The sequence below is a fragment of the Athene noctua genome, chromosome 1, assembly GCF_965140245.1.
Source record: "Athene noctua chromosome 1, bAthNoc1.hap1.1, whole genome shotgun sequence".
Lineage (NCBI taxonomy): Eukaryota > Metazoa > Chordata > Aves > Strigiformes > Strigidae > Athene > Athene noctua.
The window spans coordinates 29,171,344-29,196,507 of NC_134037.1; the positions used below are offsets into that span (position 1 = coordinate 29,171,344).

The window sequence follows — 25,164 nt, forward strand, 5'->3', positions numbered from 1 at the left end:
TACATAGCTTAGTATATACAAAATTAAAAATACTTAGAGCTTCTGTACAATGCAATTGTGCACATTGTTAAAACGATGACTCTTATCTGTGGAGAACTGGGGCATTAACAATATCAACACAGTAAAATGGGTAATTCACTAGACCTTGTATTCAGAGAGAAGTTTCACGAAGAACTACAATATCTCTTGTGAGGGAATCTTTCTACTGTTCTCAGCAGTTTTACCTCTTTCTGCAGATTTCAGAAGCTCTTGATAGTATTGCTTGCAAACACTAACTTCCCTTTCCAGCTGTGCTGTATCAGAACTTGTAAAGATTTTGGACTCCTGGCTATCTTCCACAAAATCATCAAAGCGGGACTGCAAATTGCTTAGAACCTGCTGATGTTCACCGGGTAGCATTGTCTTTATCTGCAACAGATTATAAATCCAAGGCATGGTCAGCAATGATGCATCATTCACACAGTGCCCTATAACGCTTTTTATGAAAAAGCAATATTGATCAATTACTAAGCTGGCAAAGTCAAAGAACTGAGGTTCTGAAAGCTTGTTGTTCCTAAGCTGGAGTCCACTTGACAGCTGATAGTTTACACTCACTATAAAAATCCTTTTCCATCTTTAATGCCAGTAATGGGCTGTGTTAAGCCAGCTCTACATCAGACACTATCTCTCCCTCCATCTAATGCCATGTAGCAACAAACAGTTAGCAAGTCATACAAGTAGGGACACTTCCAAGAATTATCTCAGATTCTTTTTTTCTAACAGAAAATATAGGAAATTAGGAGTAAAAATGCCACTTTGGGTATTGTAAATATTATTGCAACAGTTTATAGACAAATATACACCAATGTTTACAATAAATTATTATATTAAATAGTGTTATGCTATACATCTAACATTGTGTAATTCAGTGATCTCACAGTTTCAGCCAGAAAGAATAGTATTTTTCATCTATATCACTATTTCATTTCTGACAAATTGATTTCACCTAGCTATTTAACATTCAAGTTACAGACATGTATAAGAATGAAAAAAATGCATTACAGAGGAATGAGCGTTCAGCTGCCTTCAGCTTGAAAGACTGAATGTCACTTCACAGTTGTTCCGTTGTTACTAAGAAGTTGCAGCATGAGGAAATAATGTGCGTTTCCATTAAGATTAACCTTAGCTTCCTTAAACTAATCTCCCAGATATCTTCAACATAAATGTAGGAAAGGGTAGACTCTTGCAGAACAACATCCAGATTTAGTCGCTATTCATTGCTTTTGAGATATTCTGTCCCGCTCCTGACAAGAGGAGACTAGAATGATGAGCACAAAAAGGCTGCAGGTAGTTTTCATGACACCACCTCTTTGCTCCTTCCCCTGCTGTATCTGTACAAAGGCGCTCAGATCAAGGCAGGATGCTGCACGGGCGTAACCACCATGGCCACTGCCAACTATTCCCAGAAGGAAGATAAGGATTGATGCAAATTGTTGATTATACAGTATTTCTGGGAAGTGTAGCCTATGACTTCCCAGTAAACAGCTAAGAGGCCCTTCCTAGACATAACACATACCGAGGCAACATTGCCAGCTCGAACAGCTTCAATTTCATTTGTCAGGTAACGCCAGGACACCACACTCTTCATGTTTACATGTGACTCATGCCAAAGGGCCAGAACATTCTGAAATTGCTGTTCAATCCTGAAACATAAGACTCCAACTTTAGATCAGAGTAACACATGAAAGAGGAAAAAAAAAGTTAGACGTTATTTTAACCTAAGCTTCATTGAAATTAATTTTAAAAGAAAATGGATGATTTTGTTTTGTCCCTACCTGTTGGCTGTATCTATTGCTTCTTTGTTTGGTGGAGGAACTGTAAAGCATACAGATGGAACCATGGCCTCATTACCACTCGGGCTAATGACTTTCCATTTAGCACGATGGGAATTGTTTGCTAACACACACTCATCGTCTTTGTAAATAGTTATCTAGTATTAACAGAAAAGCAGAATAATTTAATGAGCCAAGCATTACAAAACACTTTTAAAAAGAACTTCTGCAAATGGTGTCAACAAGTAAGTAACAACACAACAAAAACAATGTTCAACACAAGGATTTGCTCTTGTTTACTAGGGTGGAAGAAATTTAGAGCCCAGCATTTTCCAGGAACGTGGTAATTAATGAAACTTTGCTGAATTCTCATGTCTGTAATTGATTTGCAGAAATTCAAGTTTCTAACCTCAATTTGTCTGTAGTCACAGATGGCTTTAATTGGGATGGATGTTTTGAGTATACAGTCAGGGTTCCTTGGTTTCAGCTGAATTATTGCCTTTGCTCTCCCCACAAGGCCCGCCACTGTGCTCTTATACTGCAAGAGTTGTTCTTTTTCTTCCTAAAACAGTTAAGAAAAGAATACGTCATAAGAGATGGCCAGAATACAGTGCTGCTTCTTTGATCCTGTTAAGCTTTTCTTTTCCTGACTTCTTTTATTGTGTTTTAGAAGCAACATATTTTACAAGAACAAAGTATCTTTCTCAAACCACTGGTTTCCCACAACAACTGATACTCTAAAAGATAAAGAAAGAAATAAAACTATTTTCAAGTTATGAGAAACAGTCATTACACATGGACTGATGCAATTTTTAAAGTTCTAACAAATACATCTTTTTTTTTTTTTTTCCCCCCTTCACTTTAAAGGATAATTTTAACACAGGCTTTTTATATCCAACTATAATCTACACATTTCTTGTTTAATTGTAACTCACATTAATAGGATCCCTGAATTCTTACCATAGATTCCTGGACAAGGTCTTCCAGCCTATGAAGGCTGCTTGATCTATCACAACTATACTTTCGGTATATGGTATCTTTCAAACTCTTTAAATATTCCATGGCTTCTTTGGCATCACTGAAAAACTAGAATGAGATAAACACACAGGTTATTTTTAAACAACCTAAAAAGTATACAGACAGATACATTATGCTTTCTTTAAGTGCTGACTTTTAAAATATAATCTTTTCTAGTAGCTTGAAGTGATCACTGCACCCCAAATCACTATTCATGATCTTATGTCTAAATGTACTCTTCAAGAAGGCACACGTTGTAACACCAGTTATTTTCAGTACTATCTACATGTAAAATTAATTCAGCAGTTATTGAACCTCAATTAATTACTGTTCCTGTAATGGAAAAATTTTCTCAAGTGATTCTTGCTTCATTTGGAATGACAATTAATTTCATATATAAAGATCAGACAAAGCCTACAAGCTGTAGCAAACAAGCTGCAAAATTCAGAGAGCACAGTGAAGCAAACATTTTGTGCGGGAGGGGAAGTGAGCTGCCACACTTGGCAGTTCTGCACGGGCATCTGCACTTTCAAACTAGAGTCCTGGTTAAGCACAACTGAGAAGGGAAACACCCTGTGATAATCCTCACCCCATTCTATCCCTGAAACTTCACTTCTTAAATCCAGAATTCCCATTTCTTCCCCCTACCACTAGGAGCCAAATAACTCAACTTTGTCTTCTTCAGAGTCCATTTCCTAACTCTGGCCTCTCACCCTTCTCAGTCTGTAAGCATCTCATCCCAACATCACCCCCCTTTCTCTTCAACCACCCAACCCAGAAGACACTAAGGATTAAACTTTATAATTTAAATATAGGAGTAATTTTTTAAAAAAAGTAAAACCCCCTTGAATCTTCACTGCTTGTACGTATAACTGTGAAACCCTTAAATCTTTGATCCTCATGCATGTAACTGAGTATTAAATCATTTGCTGAGTATGTAAATGAGTGATAATCAGAAATCTGTTTTGCTAGGCATGTCTCCTGTCAGGGTGTTCTCTGCTCTATTAAATATTAATGCTGTACATTCCATTTCTATTTAGGTAGTTCTGGAGCAACTACCTAGAATACGTTGTCCCTTGGCCATCACTAACCACCCTCAACTCTACATCATCCACAGAAGCTGTATTGATGGCAATTGTGCATGACAGGGAGAGAACACAGCTTCGTTCTCAGAGCCTCTACTTGCAGCTGCAGCACTCTGAAGAAATGTCTGGCCAGATTTTCATCTACTGTGAACTGATATAACTGTAGTGAAGACAATACAAGTGGGGTAACATCTGATAACTGCACATGACAAATGTCAATTTTACAACTACTGTAAGAGAGCAACTAGCACCTTCAGTGGAACTTTCTGACTATGGAAAAAATTTAAAACATTTCACATTTTTATTGATTACTTTCTTACCTCAAAATATGCAGCGTTTTCTCTCAAATGTTGTTCAACACAGTGACAGAGCTGAAGAATCCAGCTCCACTGTGTCTGCATGGCAGCTCTATAGGCCTTTAAGAAAGAGAGATATATTTTACAAAAGGAAATGAAAACTGAAGTGTGCATACCTTTACAGAATTTAGGAAACACAAAAGTAATATAGCAAACACAAGCATCTCAACCTGACCTTCTCACTCAGGAAAAGCAAGCTGCAGCAAGGAAAATTTCAATTATACCTGAAAAAACGCTGTCACTACAGCATAGTCAAATATAACAGAACTTGCCCAGAAGGGCTGTGAAATCACCATCCTTGGGCACATTCAGAATTCAGCCAAACAAAGCCCTGACACTGCTTTCAGCAGGGGCTGGACTACATTTAATGAGGTTCTCCCAGTCTAACCTCAGCTACCATTCCGTGTCTCTATTTATTCAATCAAAATAGCTGGATTCTTGCCTAGATACAAATTAGATATTAAAGAAATACTGAATACACAATAAAAATAATTAATGTATCTTTTGTGTAATGTATAATTTTGTGTAACAGCTGCAAAGGAATTTAAAGAACATAACCATACTTGCATGATGCCTCCTATACTGTCTGCAGTGTGCTGCCACTAGTGATGCAGTGCACCAGTGTTCACCAGCAGAGGGTACTCTTGACTTTATGAAATTAGCCAAAAGTCTCAATTTTTCAATTCTTTATGATTTTCCATTGGTATCAATGAACTTCAAACTGATGCATTAATGCATAGATTCTTCTATAGAAAAGGCATACATTTCTTTCCTTTTTTTTTTTTCTCTCTCCTTTTAAATGTCCCTGTATAGCATTATTGCAGACATTGTAACCTGCATAGTCATCTTCACTGCAATGGCCTGTTTTCATAATACGTATCTTTAAAATATTCATATAGTAAGTCTAATACACTGATAAGAACCCATTAGAACAGCATATACTTTTAAAGAGTAGAATTCCCCACACTGCAGTCTTTTATTATTCAAAGCAAAGGTTATGAGAAGGCAGGAAGGGAGAAGTTTTCATGTTTCCAATTTACGTAGATATAAACTCACTGAGCTGAAGAACCATAAAAATCCATCCTCTCTGACTATTTTTTCATTCTGCACACCCACTGTCTGTATTTACTCTTTTCTTAAAGATCTACAGGGAAAAGCATTTTACATTCTCCTTTGGAAACCTGTTATGACCCTATAATAAATTTTCTGCAAACCGTTTACCTGTAATATAGAGCTTGATTCAAGTCTGCAGTAAATCACAACACCTGATCCAACTTTTAACATTCAAACAATTTTCATTATTCACTTACAAATAAGCTATGAAACCAACCCTAAACCAGTATAGGAACCCATACATATAGTAAGTGACTATAAAAGCTTTACTGAAACTTCTTTCAATCCAACATAAAAGAAAAAACACATAAGGACTGTTCTGTGCCCTCAGTTTGCCAACGCAATTTGTATAAATAACTCTAGAAGCTGCATGCATGACCAGAAACGTCTGTTACAGCTCAACTCTGGAAATTTTAATTTTAGACTTTAGGGGAATTTTATCTAAGGAATCCAAGATGTAACCATAACTTTACAGAACTGTTTTTACTTTTTGGGAACTGAAAGATAGATACAACAGAGATGAGGAAGAGGGAAAAAAAAAAGCCCCCGTTATTCAGAGTCTTGTTGTTTAATTTCCTATGACTTAGCACTTCCCTTCTTTTCCCCAAAAATTTAAAGTCTATTCAATCACAGAACTGTTTCTTGTTTGTGTGCTGTTTTTACTAACTTACCTCAATGGTTAGCCTGGCTGGGTGATTCTCAAGAAGCAATTGCTCAGCTATTTCTTGTACTGATTTAATAACTTCTTCTTTTTGATCAAGTTCTCTCATTAATTCCTTTTTTCCAGACAAATAAAAGATAGAAATGTTTTAGAAAACTCTTATATTCTTAAAGGTGATTTAATAATTTCTCCTGGAATATACTAACAATACATACAGCATGGTATTCTTTTTTTCTTGTTATATTGGGGTTTCTTTCACTCCAGTCATATGCAACCTCTTCCTCTTCTTTTTCATTCAGCCATATCAGCTCTCTAGTAGCACGAGACACAAAATTGTGAAGAGTATCCAGATGTCTTTCCTGATTTCTTGATGTGTTCTTTATTAAAAAGAAAAAAGATTAACAAAAATCTGAATTTAAAGCTCATCCCTTATCAAAGATGATGCATACTGAGAAGCTGAACATCGAAGAGGTGTGACACTTACCAGGAGTTTTGAGTATTGACTCTCCAGTTTGTGCAATTTTTCTGCATAACTTAGTTTAAGAGGAGCAGTCATTTGGATCTGTATTTGGTATATGAGGCCAAAAGACAACAAAAACATCAGACATGTTAAATCATTAGATCTGATTTCATGATAAATTATCTAGAGATTAGAATAAAAGTAACTGTGAAACCCAAACACAGATCTAAAATTTTAAAATTCAGTTTATATGTCACCCAGTAAGAAAGTAACTGAAGAAATAAAAAATTTGGTGCCATACCTCACTGATTTTAGCTTCTTTAAGGCTGGACTCAAATTCCTCAATAGCTTTGTGGACGTTTTTGTGATTTTCTAAATGGCTTTCAACACTTGGTAAATCTGAACCCCATTCTGCTCGATCAAGTTGCACCTTACAAACCAGAAGGAAAAATTAGCCATGATCTACAACGAGTAAACGTAATAATTACAAGTGGACTGTTTCCATCAAAATTGCTACCTGCATTTCTTCTACCCAGCTCAATAGGTCCTGGACAAATTTCATGTTCACCTCTTCTTCCGTTAAATTCTGATCCACAAAAGCTGATTTCATAAGAGGTTTTCTGATTTGCATCAGTTTCAGTGTTTGCAGAGTCCCACTGTCTACTCCTGTCACATAGCTTTGAATTAACCGTGGCGGGATGCCTGGTGTGTAAGCAGGAGTGATGGTTGGTGTCAGTCTGGAAGTAAGACCTGATGAAAGGCCAGATGTCAAGCTGGAAGAAGTCAAAGAAGGTGTTAAACCTTGGGTCATTGCAGCATTTAATTCAGGGGTTAGGTTTGTTGTAAATCCTGAGTTTAAGCTTTCAGTTATTCCTGATATCATCAGCTTTGTTTGCTCTGTTGTCAGTGCATGCCCCTTGTTGTACACAGAAGAACATTCAGTCCGTATGGCCATCAGTTCGTCACGAAGCTTTGCAACTCTATTAAAATAAAATAAAATAAATAAATAAAAATAATTTCAATGAATGCTTCTGATTAAGGTTTATCATGATGAACTGAATAGCAATATGAATTCATGTAATCTCTCACACTTTAGTTGTACTTAAATATTTACACATAAGCATTATATTAGAGTATACGGTATGTCAGCTTATACTTCTATAAATACAGATAACAGATGCAGAAATCAGGCAACAGCTAGAAAATCAGCATGGTATGGGCACTAGCATGCACCGAACACAATTGCAGGGAACAATCAGCAAAGCAGAAATCTTACAAGACGCCACATGTTGGAGTAGATCAAACACTTGCAGTTCACTGCCAAGGAGCTGTTATGTGCTTGATCTCACCCACTCCAGACCAAATCCTGAAAAACTTTGGAGCCACTTCTTCATAAATTGAATTGTGCTGTTTAAACGCATCTTTCTGCCGAGACTGTACACACTGCCATGTATACACTAACATTACCCCACTTATTACCTGTTAAAATATCTACAGCTCTCACCAGAAATCTTGCCTCCCTTTCCAAAATCAAAGTTAGTAATTCTAAAAGCATTTTAGGTGCAATAAAACAAGCCAGCATCTTTACACTCAGATATCCAGTAAACATTAAACATTTAGGTCATGTTCTGGCAAATTACTTAATTTTCACAAAGAGTACAAACAGCTCCTCTTGTCTTCAACAATGTTTGTGAGCAATGTACCCACCAGAATACCCAATAATCTGTATTTGGGGGCCCAGTGACAAATTGAGAAGTTTATTCATAAAGATTTGAAAATATTATCCATAATGGGTGTCCGTATTTGGGACATTTATTTATACACATAAATACACTGTAAAGTACCTTTGCACAAGTTGGTCTGCCTGATAGTATTTTCCATCGATAAGGATTTGGGCATCAATCACTTGCTGACGGAGAAGGTTCTCAGATTCAAGAAGATACCCAGCTATCTCTGCTTCATGTTGGAACTGGAGCCCTGACTCTAATCGTTTGGTATCCTGAGTAAACAAGAGAAAGCCATTAAGCCCTGCAGCTAAACCAAAGAGAAATAAGCTGTAAGAATTCCTACTTTTTTTGTCAAAACTTCTATTATTGAAACGATTGTGAAACATTTTGTCTAACTACCGACCAAAAAAAGGTAACAGAACTCACTCTAGGCAATTCTTGGTATTTTCCTGAAGAAATACTAAATTTAACAGTACGATGAAAATAAAAGTAGCAGCTATGAAGTATGTACTCAAAAATCCTGAAGAATTTTTTTTTTTTTTTGAAGTAGCCATTCCACTGCAGTAAGTTCATGAACACGGACAAGTAAGATCACTGACTGACTTACAGACTGCAGAGCATTCCGGGCAAGTATTAGTTTGTCCTCACAGCTTCGGCTGTCCCGCTGAATCCTGTTTGCAATCTGCTGCAGCATTTCCAACCTAGGTGATGCCAGAGCATTTCAGAAAAATAAATATTAACATTGTTTATATTTACTATACATGTTCACGACTTTAAAAGCAAACAAACAAAATGCATCTAACACAAAGCACAAATACACATGCCAAGTTACCTGTTTCCTTCTAAGGTGCCATTACCAAAGCTTATACAAGATTTAATCAGTGTGGGACCACAATTAACAGAAAGAAAATTCTCATTGGAGTCAACGCTGGTTCGAGCACTAGTACTGTTGCTAAACAGTGAATCACTGCTATGATAGCTGTAACTACTGCTATTCATTTTTACATCCAGATCACGGTCCTTCTGGCTGTTTACATTTACTAAAAAAAGAAAAGATAAAACTCCTACAAAATGTACAGCTTCTATGGATGAAATTTCACTACTGGCTTTTGAAACACCCTGCACTCCTCCTTTAAATAGGCTTCAGTATGCATATTCAAAACCCAGCAATTAATATTCTCCCAGCTCTTCAAAGGATTTCACCTGAGGCTATGTATGCTACCTTGCTTTTGGCTTCCCTACCTTGCATTAAAGCTTTGCAAGTACAGACTAGGCAGCAACATTAGGGCGTCTCTAGGAAACAGATGCGCCAAATATTTTATGTAAGTGTCACTAAATGTCTATAAGCCAAATAAAAACTTAAAGAAGTCTTTGCAGTGTTTTGCAGACTCTTCAGTGAAAAGTTTCAAAAAAGGAGTTAAGTGAGAACACACAACAGTACAAAACACCTCCAGGTTGGGCTGACTCCTTTTCCTTCAAATGGAACAGCACAATAAAATTGGAGGAATATCACAGTTAATCAGCTCACAACAATATAATCTGAGACACCTGTACACCATCCAACCTATCATCATTACCCCACTGTCCAAGTATGCATGTTTACTAACTGCCCTGTCCCACTAATCTGCCCTGCAAATTTCCCTTCTTCCACATTCAGAGCTAATTGCTTCTTACTGTTCTGATTGCAAAACAAGTCAGAAAATATCAGATCACTGCCCTTACATTTATGTTTTAACTCAGAATTTAGGTTAGGGTTGATTTTTTCCGTGTTTTATCCCCTGCTTTTAGCACCTCCTGAGAAACTACACCCACACTGTAAGATGACTGTGTTTACGCAGAAAAGCTCAGCAAAGGCACAGACACACCTCTGCAGTAATGCCAAACTCTGCTAGTTTTGCAAACTAGAGCTCAATTGTTTGGCATTCTGCTCACTGATGTCAAATTCATTTTGATCCCATACATCAATCTGGCCACATGTTGTCTATCTGTGTAGATACTTTCAGATATATTCACCAGACTTGCAGGCAAAGTTTTAGTACTCGACAAATTTCAATATTAGCTGAGGTCACATTTTTGCCACAACCAAATCCCACCCCAGGAGCTGTACCAACACCTCATATTAGTGGGATGCACCAGTAACCAATAGAACAAACAAGGATCAAGCTCTTGTGTCCAGACCAACTGACAATTTTACTTGATCACTAAACCAGAATCACTTAATCAACTTTTCTCTCTCATTTTACAGTGACCACCACATTTAGTCCCCATCACCATACAATCTGTTACTTTCAGTGTGTTTACCAGTCCTGAAATATGGGAAGTTTATGTTTATGTTTGTTTACCTGTGGTCAGTCCATCTGAATTACAAAGAAATAAACTAATGTCATTTATACATATTCTCAACAAAGATTTTCCAACTTTCTGCAAGTAAAAACAGAATTTTTTTTTGGTGAAGGCAGGCACTACCTTTGCCTTTGGCAGGTCAGGACAGATTAACCTACAAGATCTAGCAGGCTTTATTTCTTCCGCTGCTTTCCAGTGTTCTGCTCTGTATGGCAGGGACAACTTTGCCCTCCTCTATAGGAACTTCTTTTGCAGCAGGATGCTGTGAATCAGCACCTCCCATTGAATCTGACATTTCAGTCTTGCTCTTCTTTTTGTAAGCATGACACATATTTTAATCAACTCAAACTGTCTTTGGGATCTTCTCTTGGCTAAAAAATCTGTATTTCAAGACAATGGTCTGGATTCTTCACACTTAATTCCAGGTACTTAAAACAAAGTGAATGATCATCCTATTTTCACCAGAAAGTCATTGCCAGGACTCTCTAGAAAGTGATTCAGATATTAGGTGTCTCATTTGGATGCTTAAAGTTAAAGCAGAATGAATCCAGACCCAGGTGTCTATACCCAGCTGCAAGCAGAAGCCTAAAGAATCATTTAACTTTGGAGTTACATAAAAATTCTTTTGGAATTAATGAATGGGTAGCATCTGTGTCCGTCACAGAACTCAAAAGAGGTACCATTAAAAAGCAGAAATGCTCAAAGACTGCATCAAAATTTCAAATACGCTCAGTACATTATTAGTGATGTACAAAACAGTGTCAAACATTCTTCCATGGAAGACTGATAGATGCTTTGCACATCTAAGCACTTTGTGTGCTCTTGAGTACAACCAACTTTTAAACAACCTCAGAACAGGACGTTAGCCCACAACGCTGTGCACCAAGTGAACTACACATTTTATGTAAAGGATGAGGATGTGGCTTATATGAACTAGAGTCCAAGTGACAAAATTATATGAACCTCTAACCAATTTGTACAAAGAAGGTGATTGTATTTGTGTTTAAATGCTTCGATGATCTGAAGCACAGAGAGTATTCATTATGACTTTCTGAGACTATTCCATCTGGACCTGCTTCTAGAAAGCAGATAAAGATATCAGGCCTGAACAAAGACAGAATTACTGTATCTAGAAAACTAATGTGGATGTTATCATGGAAGAAGATATTTACAAATTTTCAATGTGGGTTAAAACAACAGAAAATATATTAGCCAAGCCTGTCAAGTGTTCATTAGCATACCTCTCCACCTCAGGCCGAAGGGTCTTCTCTCTTTCCAGCATGGCAATAATAAGCTTTCCCCATTCTTTTTCTATATCATTTGGATGGTAGCCTTGAGGAAGTTTGATGCGTCCAAATTCTATCCAGACCTTAAAAATTCATGCAGATTTGTTATTTTAAGCCAAAGAAAGAGAACTTCTACACATTTCAATGCATGTTAAAACTTACCTCTAGCAGTTTATACAGACGTTTAATTTTTGATTTATCTGTCTCCTTTGGTGGAATTTCCATTTCTTTAAACTGTAAATACTGATTATAAAGTGCCTACAGAAACACAAAATCCATCATGAACTTTTACTTACGATGAATATAACTATTACTTTTCAAACCCTCTTCCAATATTCTTCACAAACTTACATTCTTATATTGTTCTATGAAAAACGATCAGTGACAAGCTGAAGATTTGGTTTTAATTGGGTTTTTTTAATATTTTTTAAAGATTTGGTTTTGATTGCCTTTTTTTGTTTTGATTGCTCATATGTTAGAAATGTATTTACTGTACTTTGAAAAGGTTAAGGAGTAGTACTGTTCTACAGATTATTTGATTGTATAAATCAACAAGCACTTCATTTGTTCAAGAATGCTTTGAGTCAGTAAGATAAATTCTCATTCCAACAAGGGAGTTTAAGATGCCACACCTCACCTTCAATTCCACAGGATTGTTGGGAAATGTTCTGTCAGACATTATCGTGACATGGTGTCTGATCCACTGCATGAGGTAGTTCACCATATTCTGATATTCAACCCATTTGACTTCAACATCCTATCAAAGTACAACCCAAATTACAGATCAGAAGAAAATAATCTCAGAGCTCAATATTGCTTTATCTTTGAAGTCTGAGGTCTTTACACACATAGAAAAGAGATTTCTAAACTCTGCAATTCCAAAACAGTATTTACTTGCTCACTACAGCTCACTTAAAGCTTCCAAATATATGATTTTAAGTTTTCAGTTTTGGTCCCAAACAATTCCACTGAAAACACAAAATTTTCTCATTTAATAAATACCAAATTGCTGAGAATTAGAGAGGCACAATTTACAGAAAAGTAAGAACTTTATCCTTTTCCAACCTCAGGTATGTTGTTTTCAGTTGAGCTGTCTGCACAAATATTTTTATGTCCAAATAACGAAAGAGCTGCTAAGCCTCTAAAAATCTCAACCTAGAAAATCATATCAAAGAAAATGTGACAGCAGTCCTACAGAAGATCCAGCTAACATTCTGGAGCTGAAAACAATCATTAATGAAGCTCACACACTGCACAAGTATTTTTTCTCCTACTTACGTTTGCACCAATGCCTTCACCACCTTCTGGTACTTTGGGAAATGCATCATAAAGTGATGACACATAAGTTATTACTGACTTCTCATCAGGTGAGGAAACATCAACATCTAAAAGAGCAAGACAGAACAATGTTTTATCACGTAGCTGTAAGAATGCCCACAAATATGCTACAACCTGCATACAGTTTGGATTTTATTTTAATGTCAGGGTTTTTGAAAAGCCCTTTACAGCTATCTTACCTTCAGGATCCAGAAGTCTGGCAACACCAAGTTTTTCTGCTACAAAAAAAGCATGTTCTAAATTTGCAAGGTTGCTTTGAACAGCAACGGTATTCATGTCTATCAGGTCCGGCCTGTCAAATAAAAATAGTAACACTTGATTACAACTCTTTATCAGTTTTAAATCACTGCCGTATTTGTAAATCAAACCGAGGACATGGATGGTTACAGCAATAGTTTTCAATAAAAAAGGATTTCATTAAGATCATGTGAACAAGCTGAAGTGAGTGCTGTGATAAACATGAGCAGCAGGCAACTACAACGCTGTCAGTTCTTCATCTACAAGCTGAAGTTTCTAACCATCACTTACATATATATTTAAATCTTTTTCTTATGCATTTTTATTCATGTGCATTGCCATTGTATTATCACGGCTTGTCCTTTCCACTGCCGCTGAGGAGGTTAAACATGCTTTTCTCTTTAGGACTCATCTACATGAGGAAGTTAGTTTCTACTGCCTTTACAAGTTTTTAGACATTCTGCATCAAAGTCTTCAGCACATGCCAGAACCCATACAGTAACAAGTTCAGTCACAAAAAACATTACTTTAATCGGGAAGACAAGTACTCTTACACTGGGCTTTAAATAAGTCTTTTTCAACTGCACTGAAGCCCTGCATGTTTCATATAAAACCTGCTGTCAGTGGTCTTTTAGAAAACCCTCAACCCCATGCACCTCAACACCTTCACCCTGCTAAACTCCACTGCCAGCCACAACACTCTTGTTTTAATGAAATACTCTTCTTAAGCCAATCTTACCTATAAATGTTTTTAAGATCCATATTATCCCGTACCAATATCACTACTGTAATGTTTTAAATGAATGTAAAACTACAAAATTAATATTGCCCTTTAGATTTGTTATTGGTGCTTGGCTTTTAGATCTTGAGATCCTCAGGGCAGAGTGTGTTACTCTCCAACTCTTTCACCACTGGGAATTCTTTTAGTCATAACAACTAAATGGAAGAAGGGATTTTCAAAGATGCTGAGCAAAAACTCATCCCCCCGAAGACAACTAGAGTCACAAGGGTCTGAAACCTTTGGTACTGAAAACTAGACTCACACTGAAAAAACTCTAAACCAAAACCCCAAAAGAAGAAACATATGACGCATAAGCATTAGTGAACAATTCAATCCTTAAGTTTTCTCATTTTTGTTTCTAGAGAAAATATTTTCTTAGTTTTACCTAGCAGGAGCTTTAAATAATTGCAACAGAGAGAAATAAAACTGATAAATATCACACTGTTCAAAACAAATTATAACTTTTCATTTGGCAACACCCCAAATTCCCTTGATCACAAAATGGCATTAACTTTGGGAAACTCAACACAAGCTTGTCTTTGAATTAACTACAAGGTACTGTAAATAAAAATGTGTTTCTTTTCAGCTGTTTAGAATCATTGGTTTCCTTGTGCTCATGAGAAGACAAATCTACAAGATAGATAATAATACTGCACCTATTATTTCTTGAAAGAACATTTAATTAATAATACAACTTAAGTGGAAACATAATCCTCCTAACCCAGCGGGACTTTCCACTTCCAATATGCTTAGTGGGGGCATGATCAAGCTCACACCATTCTTCTCTGCATTTCAGTGCAACAAAAACAACACAAAGAAACCAGTATCATCCGTTGCTCTTAGCAGCACAGAAAATCCATGCAAAATAAAAGACAATACTAGAAAAGGAAACAGCACGCCAGTTTCTTACTTCAGCCACAATAATGGAGACGGTATGAGTAATAAAGATTGCGTTCACAGCACAGTTCTGACAAGAGAAGCAGTTTTCTGTAAGTGTACACTGCTGGTTTGGGGTTTTTTTCACCTGCCTTCTTTACATTTGTTTCACACTTGATAAAAATGGCCCAAGAAACACTTCAACTGCCTGTCCAATTGCCAACTCAGAACAAGAAAGGACAAGTTATTGTAAAAGCCTTGACTAATGAGCTGCAAGCTGCAGAGACACTGACACGATAAACTCTCTAAAATAAAGCTTTCATTTAGATGAAGAAGAGGTAAGGTTTTTCCCACTGCAATACAGGCAAAAATCAATACATCATTTTACACTGGTGTTATGGCTTCATCCCCCCAGCTGAAACCACTCTGAGACCACAGAGACCACTCTGTGAGATGCCTCCCCTCCTTTTAAACATACTGTCCCATCCCCGCAACTCCTACCAGCATAGGGTTATTCCAGTTCTTTCTCCTTTTAAGAACAAGGGAAAACTGCAACAAATACTGATGTTTTCAGTCAACTATGGACTTAACACATCGCATACTGAACTAGATTAACTAGTCCATATTTATCTAACGTCTTGATCTACCAGAAAATACTATAGAAGACAGTATTTGGTTCTGAAAAATTTGAATTGTTTTTTTGAAGCAGACAGAAGGCTCAATAGGCATTGCCTTTTATAACTTGAATACAGAATCACCTGGTGATGGCCATGGGAAGTGCACACTGCCAGAGGCTTGGGGCCTCGGGGCCTCCACCCTCTGCAGGTCACCCCTTCCTCTTCCCAGATAGTAGAGGGAAACATTGCAGAGCCATCGAAAAAGGAGCTTACCTCCCAGAGCTCAGTAAAAGCCTTTTTTAAGTCCCAGAAAAATGTGTCAAAAAATATGGCTCAGGAAAACAGTGATTGACACATTGTTCATTTTAAGAGTGTTTTCTCAGCATTTTAAATAAAAATAATTTTTACCTGCTGTAAGCTTGCAGAGATACCTGTCCACTAACTGGGTATATGGCAATTTGCATTTGAGCACACACATGTGGATTTCAGTGCTGTTCACTGATCAGCATCCTTCTCTGAAGAATCAAGGGAATCCATTACTATAAGCACAAATTGTGCAGTGAGTGTTGTGGGGCTGTATTATAAAGACTCACAAATATTTTCCAGTATCTTTAGTATTTCATTCCTCCTTTGAATTCTGAAATGATTAACTGCTAACTGCTTAAACTGCAGTTGTGATGAGTATCCTTGTAATACATATTTATTTGTCTTAAAAGCATCATCATCCATCATGGCAAACATTTTCATTTTTAAGTCTAAAAAGAAAATACATGAGTTTTGTAGAAGCTATTTGTCATATATTATAAATATATTTTATATCAATTTGCCTAGCACTATTAAGTGGTTTTATACACAGTCAAGAACAAATTAAATTAAATGTGCTGTAAGTAAAAGACGATGACTCTACCTTCTGTCATAATATTGTGAGTCATCTTACGGCAGATTTTTCAGTGGGCTGGGGCCTTGCCATCAAAACACACACATAAACATCCCAAAGACCAGCCGACTTGGAACATTCCATGCAAAAGAGATGCTTCTGCTGCAGCCGCACCTAAATCCAAGGGTTTGGCTCCACATTGCAAGTCATTAATCATTTCATTTATAAAAAGACTGGTGCCTCCATTTGAGACCTTAGTGTAGGTGTTAGAAATTAGACACAATTTGTATCAGAAGTGAGAAAAAAAAGGTGTGATTAATACTGCTTCAATTAGGAAGCTGAAAAAATCATGATCAATTCAAGAAAACAAATACCTAGCACCACAAAGAAAAGCAGTATCTGCTAGACAGCATAAAGAAATGCAGGGGTTTATAATGCAAGTTACAGGGATCAAATGCAAGCTTTCTACTCTGCAAAGACTCATTGGAATCAAAGAGTTGTGCATAATAAAGTTAGGCACATGTAGATTTTCCCATAGCCAGAACCTAATACCTAGTAAAACAGTTCAAGATCCAAACTAGCAACTATGCTATTTGCCCATTAAAACAAAAGGTTAGATTTGAAAGGAATCTGATGTTTCAGAGTGGAAAAAGACATTTAACTGAACTTTTATATTCCCAGTCGATGAAGAAATCACATCCTTCTCTTCACTGTTCCCGAATGACAGTTGCTCATTACAACAATGTTTAACTTTATTAAAACATATATACATCAGAGTAATATTCCACATGAAAATACTGTTATCAAATTCAGAAGATTAACTAACAAGCCTGAAGTTATTTACAAGAACCATCTAAGCTAACTCCACTTCAGTCAAAACTGTGTACTCTGCCTGAGTAATATCTGGTACTAAAAGGATATTACTTTCTGGGCTTACATTAAGCAGAAATACTAATATAGTAAGTTTCAGGCAGAAACATGACTGAAGATGCAGAGTGAAGTGTACATGTCACTATAGTCCAGTTAGCTTTTCCACTGCTGTAATTAGAAAATGCTAATAAAAATTAAACAAACCCATTGCTTCACTGTTCACAGACAACTGAAAAGGATGGGTGCCAGGAAAGACTCATGCATTTTTCAGGGATGGGAGGATTACTCAAACAAATTAAAGACCATGCCAGAATACATAGTCATAAAATAATTTTTTTTAAAAAGACAAGAATAGAGACTTTTCTGTGGGATAGAACACATATAGGATAGGATTCAACACATATGTCAGAAGGGAACACAATAAATATATTATCTACTCTAGAGATCTTGGTTAGTACCAGAAAGATTACAAAGAAAGGAAATCATAAAATAGGAAATGTCCATGTAAAATGGAAATTTTAGCTCTGTCTCTTCTCATATATATCTCTTGTTATTTTCCCAGGAACTCTACAAATGAGATGATGAAGCAAAATCTATTTATTTTTTAACCTACTACATAGTAATGCCTACCATTTAACCTATCCCTTAACAGTACATCAGGTACAAATCTAAGTCTTGTCCAAAAGAGTTTGCCAAAGAGCCTGCTTTGGAAGGACTGATGTATCACTACAGCGGGAACGACTCCTGGACTTCAGCTGACATGTACTGTTCTTGTGGACATTGATGCTCAATGTTTACACATGTAGTGCTCTGTACACAGTCATGACCATGAGATTTAGTTATTTTGTTGGAGGTACCTTCTGCTAATGCATTTGACTACCACAGTTACTTTCCTGATCTTTTTTCCATTATCACATGGGAGCTTCAATATAAAGGGTGCCATACCTTTGGGAAAAAAAGTCCTATAGGACTAGCTGGGTTCAGTAACCCAATTTCAGAGAACATAGAAACCCAAGTTCCAGGGAGAAGAGTAGTTCAGACTTCCTTCCACATAGTCCAACCACTTACAAAGGAGAAAGAGGAGAATTTCTCCTCAAAAATGGCAAGCAAGTATGACTTTGTGACATTAAGAAGGAACAGATCTCCTCCATCATCAGAATCAGTGACCACAATATGGACACACAGCACAGGGTTCTGTAGCAGGCTCCTTGATGTCAAAAACCCCATGCTGAATAAAGTACCATGTTGACTCCTGAGTCAACACTATCTTCCACTATACACTAGGCCACCACACTGTAAGAAGCTCTGGATTCCTTAAAAAATTGTAGATTTGTCTCAGAAGGATCTACAGACAACAATCAGACATGAGGAGGTTTTCTAGCTTGAGTTTTTTGCTCTATGTTGGGAAAGAATCCTTCAGTCTCAGAACTCAGTACAGAAATGTGAGCACTGATTTCCATGACAATGTCTGCAACTGGCAAAAGTTTTGAACCAGATGTCCAGACATCTGAACCAGGTGACCTTTTCTGCTTGCAGCACTGGTCCTTGGGTTCATGTGTCTGCTAGATGGACAGTTTTGCACACTATTCACAAGCATTAGAGTAGATAGAAAAGCTAGAAAATTAAACATGAAAGATTCATCATGGACATAAGTGTCATGGAGTATCTAAATGAAGAACTGGCTGCAGCTGTTCTTCAGAGGAAATGATCAGTCAAAGGACAAGCAGGACTTTTAATATATAGTTGCAACACTTCAGTGGAGTCGCCCAGAAAAGGTTTGCACAGAATAACGTGCAGTCAGGTCTGGTCACCAGTCACCAGCCTCAAGCATTCACAGGATATTAACTGTAGACTGTAACTTTTATGAAGAATGGTTTTGGTTCTTCTTAACAGATTCATACAGACATGACAAGAAAGAACATAGAAAGATTTGAGAGCCTCCAACTTCCATACTTCCCCAGGATTACAAGGTCTCTTATTACATGTGTATGAGGATGAGAAAAGTAACAAGGGGTGAGATTCAGCTCCAGATCCAGACACCTAATTTAGGTGTATACTTGCAAGTGTATATATTTATTTTATCATAGTCAGTGGAAATCTGGACAATGCATCTAGTGCAACCTACCTAGCAAGCTATTCAGAATCCAAGAATTACTTCAGAACGAGCCGTATCTACTGACCACACCGAGTAGAAGTTTAGATAACTACAAAACTGACATGAAATGTTCCGCCTCAGTGAACATGCATGTTTTAAGACTGACACTTGCAGAAAAATAAAGCAATGATGTACATTTTAAGTGCAGAACTGCTTAACTAGCTCTCACAGACTCGATGACAATTATTACTGCAGATTTGCTTAGGACTTCTTGAACACTTTCCCATTCAATTAATATGAAACAAATTCAAAAAGGCTACCAAAATTTTACCACTGTAATTAAGGAAATGCGTGGTATGTCATGTCTGGTAGCTCATCATTCAGCACTTGACTGGAATTTTAAAGGTGAAAGCAGGTGAAAAGTACTCCATGAAATTCTTTTATCTTGGCCAAGTGATACAGACTATTTGAAATAAGTTACATAAATATTTGACTACTGTTCAGAAATCTCTTTTTTAGGGGGGAGATATGGAAAATATTTAATGTAATATCAAATGTGAGACTGAAATGACTGTTCAACTGTAGAGTTTACAATAACATCTCCAACCAACACATGACATGGGGACACAAAAATTACCCCAACACATCAAACCACTGGGTGAAGCTGAGCTTCAGAAGTCAGGGAAAATGCAAACAATTTTCAAATTGAAAACTGTCATTATGGAAAACTTTTATCCTTACAACTGTGATAAGCCAAAAAGCATGCTGCTGAAGACAGCTCTGCATATTGTTTGTACAAGTATATAGCAAATTCTTTTCTCAAGCTTCACAGGTCCCCAGCCTCAATGACATACTGTGCTAATGTATTTCACATGCTCATTATGACGAGTACACTCTTTTTGGTTTTGTCTTCTCTTGTGTTGGTATGACAGGAATGCCTGTACTATTATTTTATGTGCCTCTATAGATTTCACTCAATGCCTCTCTGAAAATGAACAATCATGTCTTTTTATTCCCTCAGTAGTCAAAAATTCTCATGTGATATGAAGTCTTCAGCGCTCTTTTGTGTATCTTTTTCATAATTTTTCAGACACGATATATAATTCTGAAATAAAATTACTGTAAGTGACAGTGAGCTGAAAACACTGTAATAAGGGCACACTATTTACAGATACATTTCCCATCTCTTCTTCAGACATCCCAACATGTTATATCAAGACTTCCAATAGAAAAAGAATGAATGTTTCAGCTGCACTAAAAATAAGGAAAAAAAGCCCTCAGGTACCCTGATTTATTAATTTAGTTCCTAACAATATACACAGCTAATTCAGATAATTTCTTCCCTCGTGCATGTTTTTGATTTGACAAGCACTGAGTTTAATAAACCTACTGAAGCCTCCTGTTCCACCTTTGTTAGCACAGCAAAACTTTACCTGTAACTTGCCATACAAATTGATTTAGATAAAGACACAATTGAGGCATTGTAACATCAAAGACCTACTAGTTAAACACTGAGTTCAGCTTTAGCCATGCTTAATCACAACTTGACAGTAAGTTTGCAATGTAGATTTCAAGCTCAGTATACACATGAATGAAACTGGAAAGTCCTTTCACTAGCTTTAAAAAGAGATTTTACATTCTCTTTGTATATGAGATGGTTTTGTCATTACAAAAGCAGTAATGGTATAGTAACTTTGCCAATTTTTTGCCCATGATAAATTTTAAATAGCAACAAGGCTCATAGCTGTTAACCTCAACCCACACTGTGCAATCTACAGAAATAGCCATAAATAATGTACCTTTCCATGGAGTGTTTGAATACCAAAAAGACAATGAAGAAATCCAACCAAATTATTTCTCTGTTGCATTCCCTGAGAAAACTCTCCAGACCCCAGCAGCAACTGCCTGACACACTAGCTTCCCAGTGGGATTAATACAGTTACCAATAGGGAAGAAGAGTGAGGTACCACAATGAGTTCAAAAGATTTCCCAAAGGCTCCTTGTGCCATTCTTCCTTGGAGGCAGTTTTCCCTGTGCCACAAATTTGCAAAAGGCCTTGCCAGAAGACCAAGACCTCACCCTGTTGGATTTATCATCAGCACATACGCCACCACTACTCAGACACCATACCCTTTTGGATAAAGACTTCTGACACCCTTAGGTATCCTGGTCTTTACCAAACAAAGAGTAAGACACACATGAAACCGGAATAAAAAATTGGCCTTTCATTCCAAAATTTTATTTTTGGTTTATTCCCATTTGGCCTAAGCAAGAAAAAAGCTTTTATTTCATACCAATTTTTTACTTCTCAATTATTGCAAGAAGAAAGCTGTCATATTTCATTTGGCTGCTATTTAGCCGTAGGATCCAGCACAGCATACATAGGGATCATTTTAAGTCCAGATCTGAAATTAATCAACCCAACTCCCTGGAAGTCTTCCATCTAATACCTACGAAGGCTAACCACCACCACAACAGAAGATGTTAAAATTGCAGGCCCGCTTCCAGTACTATTTTAATATAGCCTTTACCAAGAGCCATCACAGAATTTTTCTGAGGGCATTCAATTAAACTGCAGCTGAGATTACGTGCTATTTCTAAATCTATATGTATATGCATACACAGACAAGTAACATGAAAAGCATGCCCGCTTGTCAATAATCATCCTAAACGCTGTTTAACTTTTCACAAATTGCCAATTCTTAATGCCAAGTTCATTTCTTCTACATAACAAAAACTGTTGAAAACAGTAACAGCCATGCTTCTGAACAATGAGGCGGGTGGGAAGCGGGGGACAAGGTAACCAAACTCACATTTTCTTTTTGTTAAAACTGGGTAACAATAAATTACAAGTCACAAAATGACAAGCTAAAACTAGCAGACCCAACTAATCTCTTTATTTAAAACATATCCCCTAGCATTTTAAAGCTTGACACTGTGTAATATTTAGTTTCTTTCTCATTCATTCCCCAAGGGTGTTCAACGTGTTATTGCAAACTGAGGAATCACTATCGCTCCCCTTAAGGAATGTATTCATGTCAGTACCTGATTAGCTGCAACATGTTTTAACATCAGAGGGATGCCACATGTACTGCTGGCCAGGAGCTTAGTGTTCAACTAACTATACATACACAGCAGATTGAAACAGCTTGTTCTAAAGCAGAACAGTTATTTAACAGGCAGGAATCTAGATTGCTATACCTCACTCCAAAACACATCCACTAAGTAATTCTGAAAGCATATGGAGTTGTTATAGTAAGATTTCAAAAGAAAAGCACTGTGACCCTGGAAAATTTGTCTCTCTCACTTTAGCATTTATGGAGCTGTCACCGTACTACTTCCTTTGGGGTCACACACTTTGTTGCAGCTTCTATTCCTCTTCCTCCCACATGAAGCACTCATCGTACCTACACTCCTTCAGTGCTGCATTCACTGTTAGTCTCTGTTCCTCTTTCATTTGGGAATAGTAGTAATTTTCTCCTCACTCTCTCTAAACTGTACATAACTTAAAACTACAGGCATCATTAAGGTCTTGCACAAAGTTTACCAGTAGCAAAGGCTCCTTTGGATCAGATCCCCATATTTCTTTAACAATACAGTAAAATATCTTTTTCTTCAAGCTTGTGCTCAAAATGCACCCCTTTGAACTCTATCACCACTTTCACTCTCTGCAGTATTTCTAACACTTATTCTTGTTAGGTGGTGCCAAAATTTGTAGACAACTCTCTGTATGTGGTCTCATCAAACCCTGGTATAGCATTACATGAAATAATCTCGCTTGTTATCTTGTCTCTAACCCTTCATGTCTATACTACAGTCCTTGCTTGCTTGTCAGGCTCCTGCCAGACCTAAACACGGTTTATCCACTCTTTTCCCTAACCAGCATCTTTCCCATTTTGTATGGTTGCTGAAATTCACCTAAAAGTCCAGATCTAACTGGACATGTCTATGCTGAAAGAGTACAAAAGGCCAGATCAAGGGCCCATGACCCACTGCAACCCACACCCTCCCAGGCAATGCATGAGCTCAGTTCAAGCAGTAACACTGACTTAGGACTGCTCTCAAGAGACTGCCCCCCTGTCTGGGGGACGGAGGGAAGAGTTCAGCCATGCAGACACAAGCCCTGCTGTACCGCTTATCCACAGGGCCAGAGAGCCATGGCTGGACCTGCTTCATTTACCAGAACAGACCTAACACCTGAGATTTGAAACCATGGATTTATCTGGGACTGAGCTTGCAGAACTTCCTGAACAGATGCTGGTTTTCACCATTCAGGCACCACTAGGGCTACTCATTAAATGCTATTATCTAGTTACACAAGAACATAGTGCTCTTGCTGGAACTCCTTTTGTAAATGCTATAAGCAAAATTACCTCTTTATTATAAAAATTGTAAGAAAACAAAATAATATAGGAAGGAGTGCACACATTTTTACAAAAAGCATGCATGTCTGACATTAATCTTCTTTTCCTATCCACCATACTTCACTTTTTTTCTTGAGAAAGTAAGATGAGCTGGTATAAAATCAGGTCTGTTTTCTGTGTATCAGTAGCCACTGTCCTTAACAAACTGTCTATATAGGTGCCAGTTAACTGTAAATCTTACAGCTAGTATTTTTGCTATTTCTTAAATTCCATTTTCAGACACTTTTTAACTGAAATTGCCTGTAGTCCTTAGGTACCAAAGGCTCAGGGCAGTCTGAGGTCAAAAAACAGCACTTTGTTACTTTGGTATAACTTTTTATTTGAATTTCCTTTGCTTCAAAATAGAGGTATCTGCAAAGTGTAATGTAGATCTACAATTTCAATTACTAGCTCAAATCTGGCATGCTCCTCCTAAGAAGAAAAGCCTTCATTCTCTATAGACAGCAACTGTTTCTATATATTTTAACAATGGGATACAGTGCTAAAAAATTAGTATTTCTTCTTCCTGGGCAAAAGGCATGTATATAAAAAAATTAAAATGCAACTCAAGAGCATTTACCTAAAACACAGTCTAGGAACTACAAATACATGAGGTGATAGAGCTGCAAGATGAGGACCCCAGTGTGTTGACGGCAGGTGTTCTTCCAGGAAAATCTGGGCATTACACGCTGATCGAAGTCATACTCCAACTTTGAAGTCTGTCTTACAGGTTTTTGCTACATATGATATGATGGTATGAAAGAAATATCACATACTTTTGAAACTGCCTGAAGTCAGACTTCTTCAAACACAACATATTGAAGCAAATAACACACACACACAAATGAAAACTAAGCTATAACAGGACAATTACATAACAGATGAGACATACAGCATACTCTCAAATCTCCTGAGTGTAGCTGTAGCTTTCACTAATGGCCTGATCACAGATCTGAAGGTGTGGAGGTTCAAAAAACAGTCTCAAAGCTGATACATTTAACTGAAATCATTCCATTACCAAAACTGGTAATATTTACTATTAGAACTGACTTTTCAATTTTATAATTTTATTTGGTCTTTATATGTAAAGAACAAATATTCACACAGAATAGCAACATTAAAATCAAAATCCAGGACCTGCAATTGAGCTCCCTGAGACAGTTCTTGAGTCCAGTGTGGATCCCTGTTCATTTCCCAGGGATTTAACCATG

The 25,164-nt window shown here is 37.1% G+C and overlaps 1 protein-coding gene across 9 annotated transcripts in view; it reads right to left on the minus strand.

Annotated features, from left to right (window-relative positions):
* Positions 1 to 25,164, minus strand: part of DST (dystonin) — a 310,970-nt gene that overhangs the window by 142,069 nt on the left and 143,737 nt on the right. For 7 of the 9 annotated variants that reach the window (XM_074895774.1, XM_074895777.1, XM_074895776.1 and 4 more), the window contains 18 exons: positions 13,377 to 13,489; positions 13,138 to 13,244; positions 12,497 to 12,616; positions 12,022 to 12,117; positions 11,815 to 11,942; positions 8,838 to 8,931; positions 8,348 to 8,502; positions 7,021 to 7,483; positions 6,805 to 6,933; positions 6,528 to 6,605; positions 6,259 to 6,420; positions 6,054 to 6,158; positions 4,234 to 4,329; positions 2,772 to 2,897; positions 2,221 to 2,373; positions 1,815 to 1,969; positions 1,556 to 1,682; positions 225 to 408 (listed from right to left, as the gene is read on the minus strand). In XM_074895774.1, the coding sequence (XP_074751875.1) occupies positions 225 to 408; positions 1,556 to 1,682; positions 1,815 to 1,969; positions 2,221 to 2,373; positions 2,772 to 2,897; positions 4,234 to 4,329; positions 6,054 to 6,158; positions 6,259 to 6,420; positions 6,528 to 6,605; positions 6,805 to 6,933; positions 7,021 to 7,483; positions 8,348 to 8,502; positions 8,838 to 8,931; positions 11,815 to 11,942; positions 12,022 to 12,117; positions 12,497 to 12,616; positions 13,138 to 13,244; positions 13,377 to 13,489 (2,591 nt within the window). Of the gene's footprint in view, positions 1 to 224; positions 409 to 1,555; positions 1,683 to 1,814; positions 1,970 to 2,220; positions 2,374 to 2,771; positions 2,898 to 4,233; positions 4,330 to 6,053; positions 6,159 to 6,258; positions 6,421 to 6,527; positions 6,606 to 6,804; positions 6,934 to 7,020; positions 7,484 to 8,347; positions 8,503 to 8,837; positions 8,932 to 9,062; positions 9,230 to 11,814; positions 11,943 to 12,021; positions 12,118 to 12,496; positions 12,617 to 13,137; positions 13,245 to 13,376; positions 13,490 to 25,164 lie in introns of those variants that run through there. The other 2 variants (XM_074895782.1, XM_074895783.1) reach the window with 1 other exon arrangement.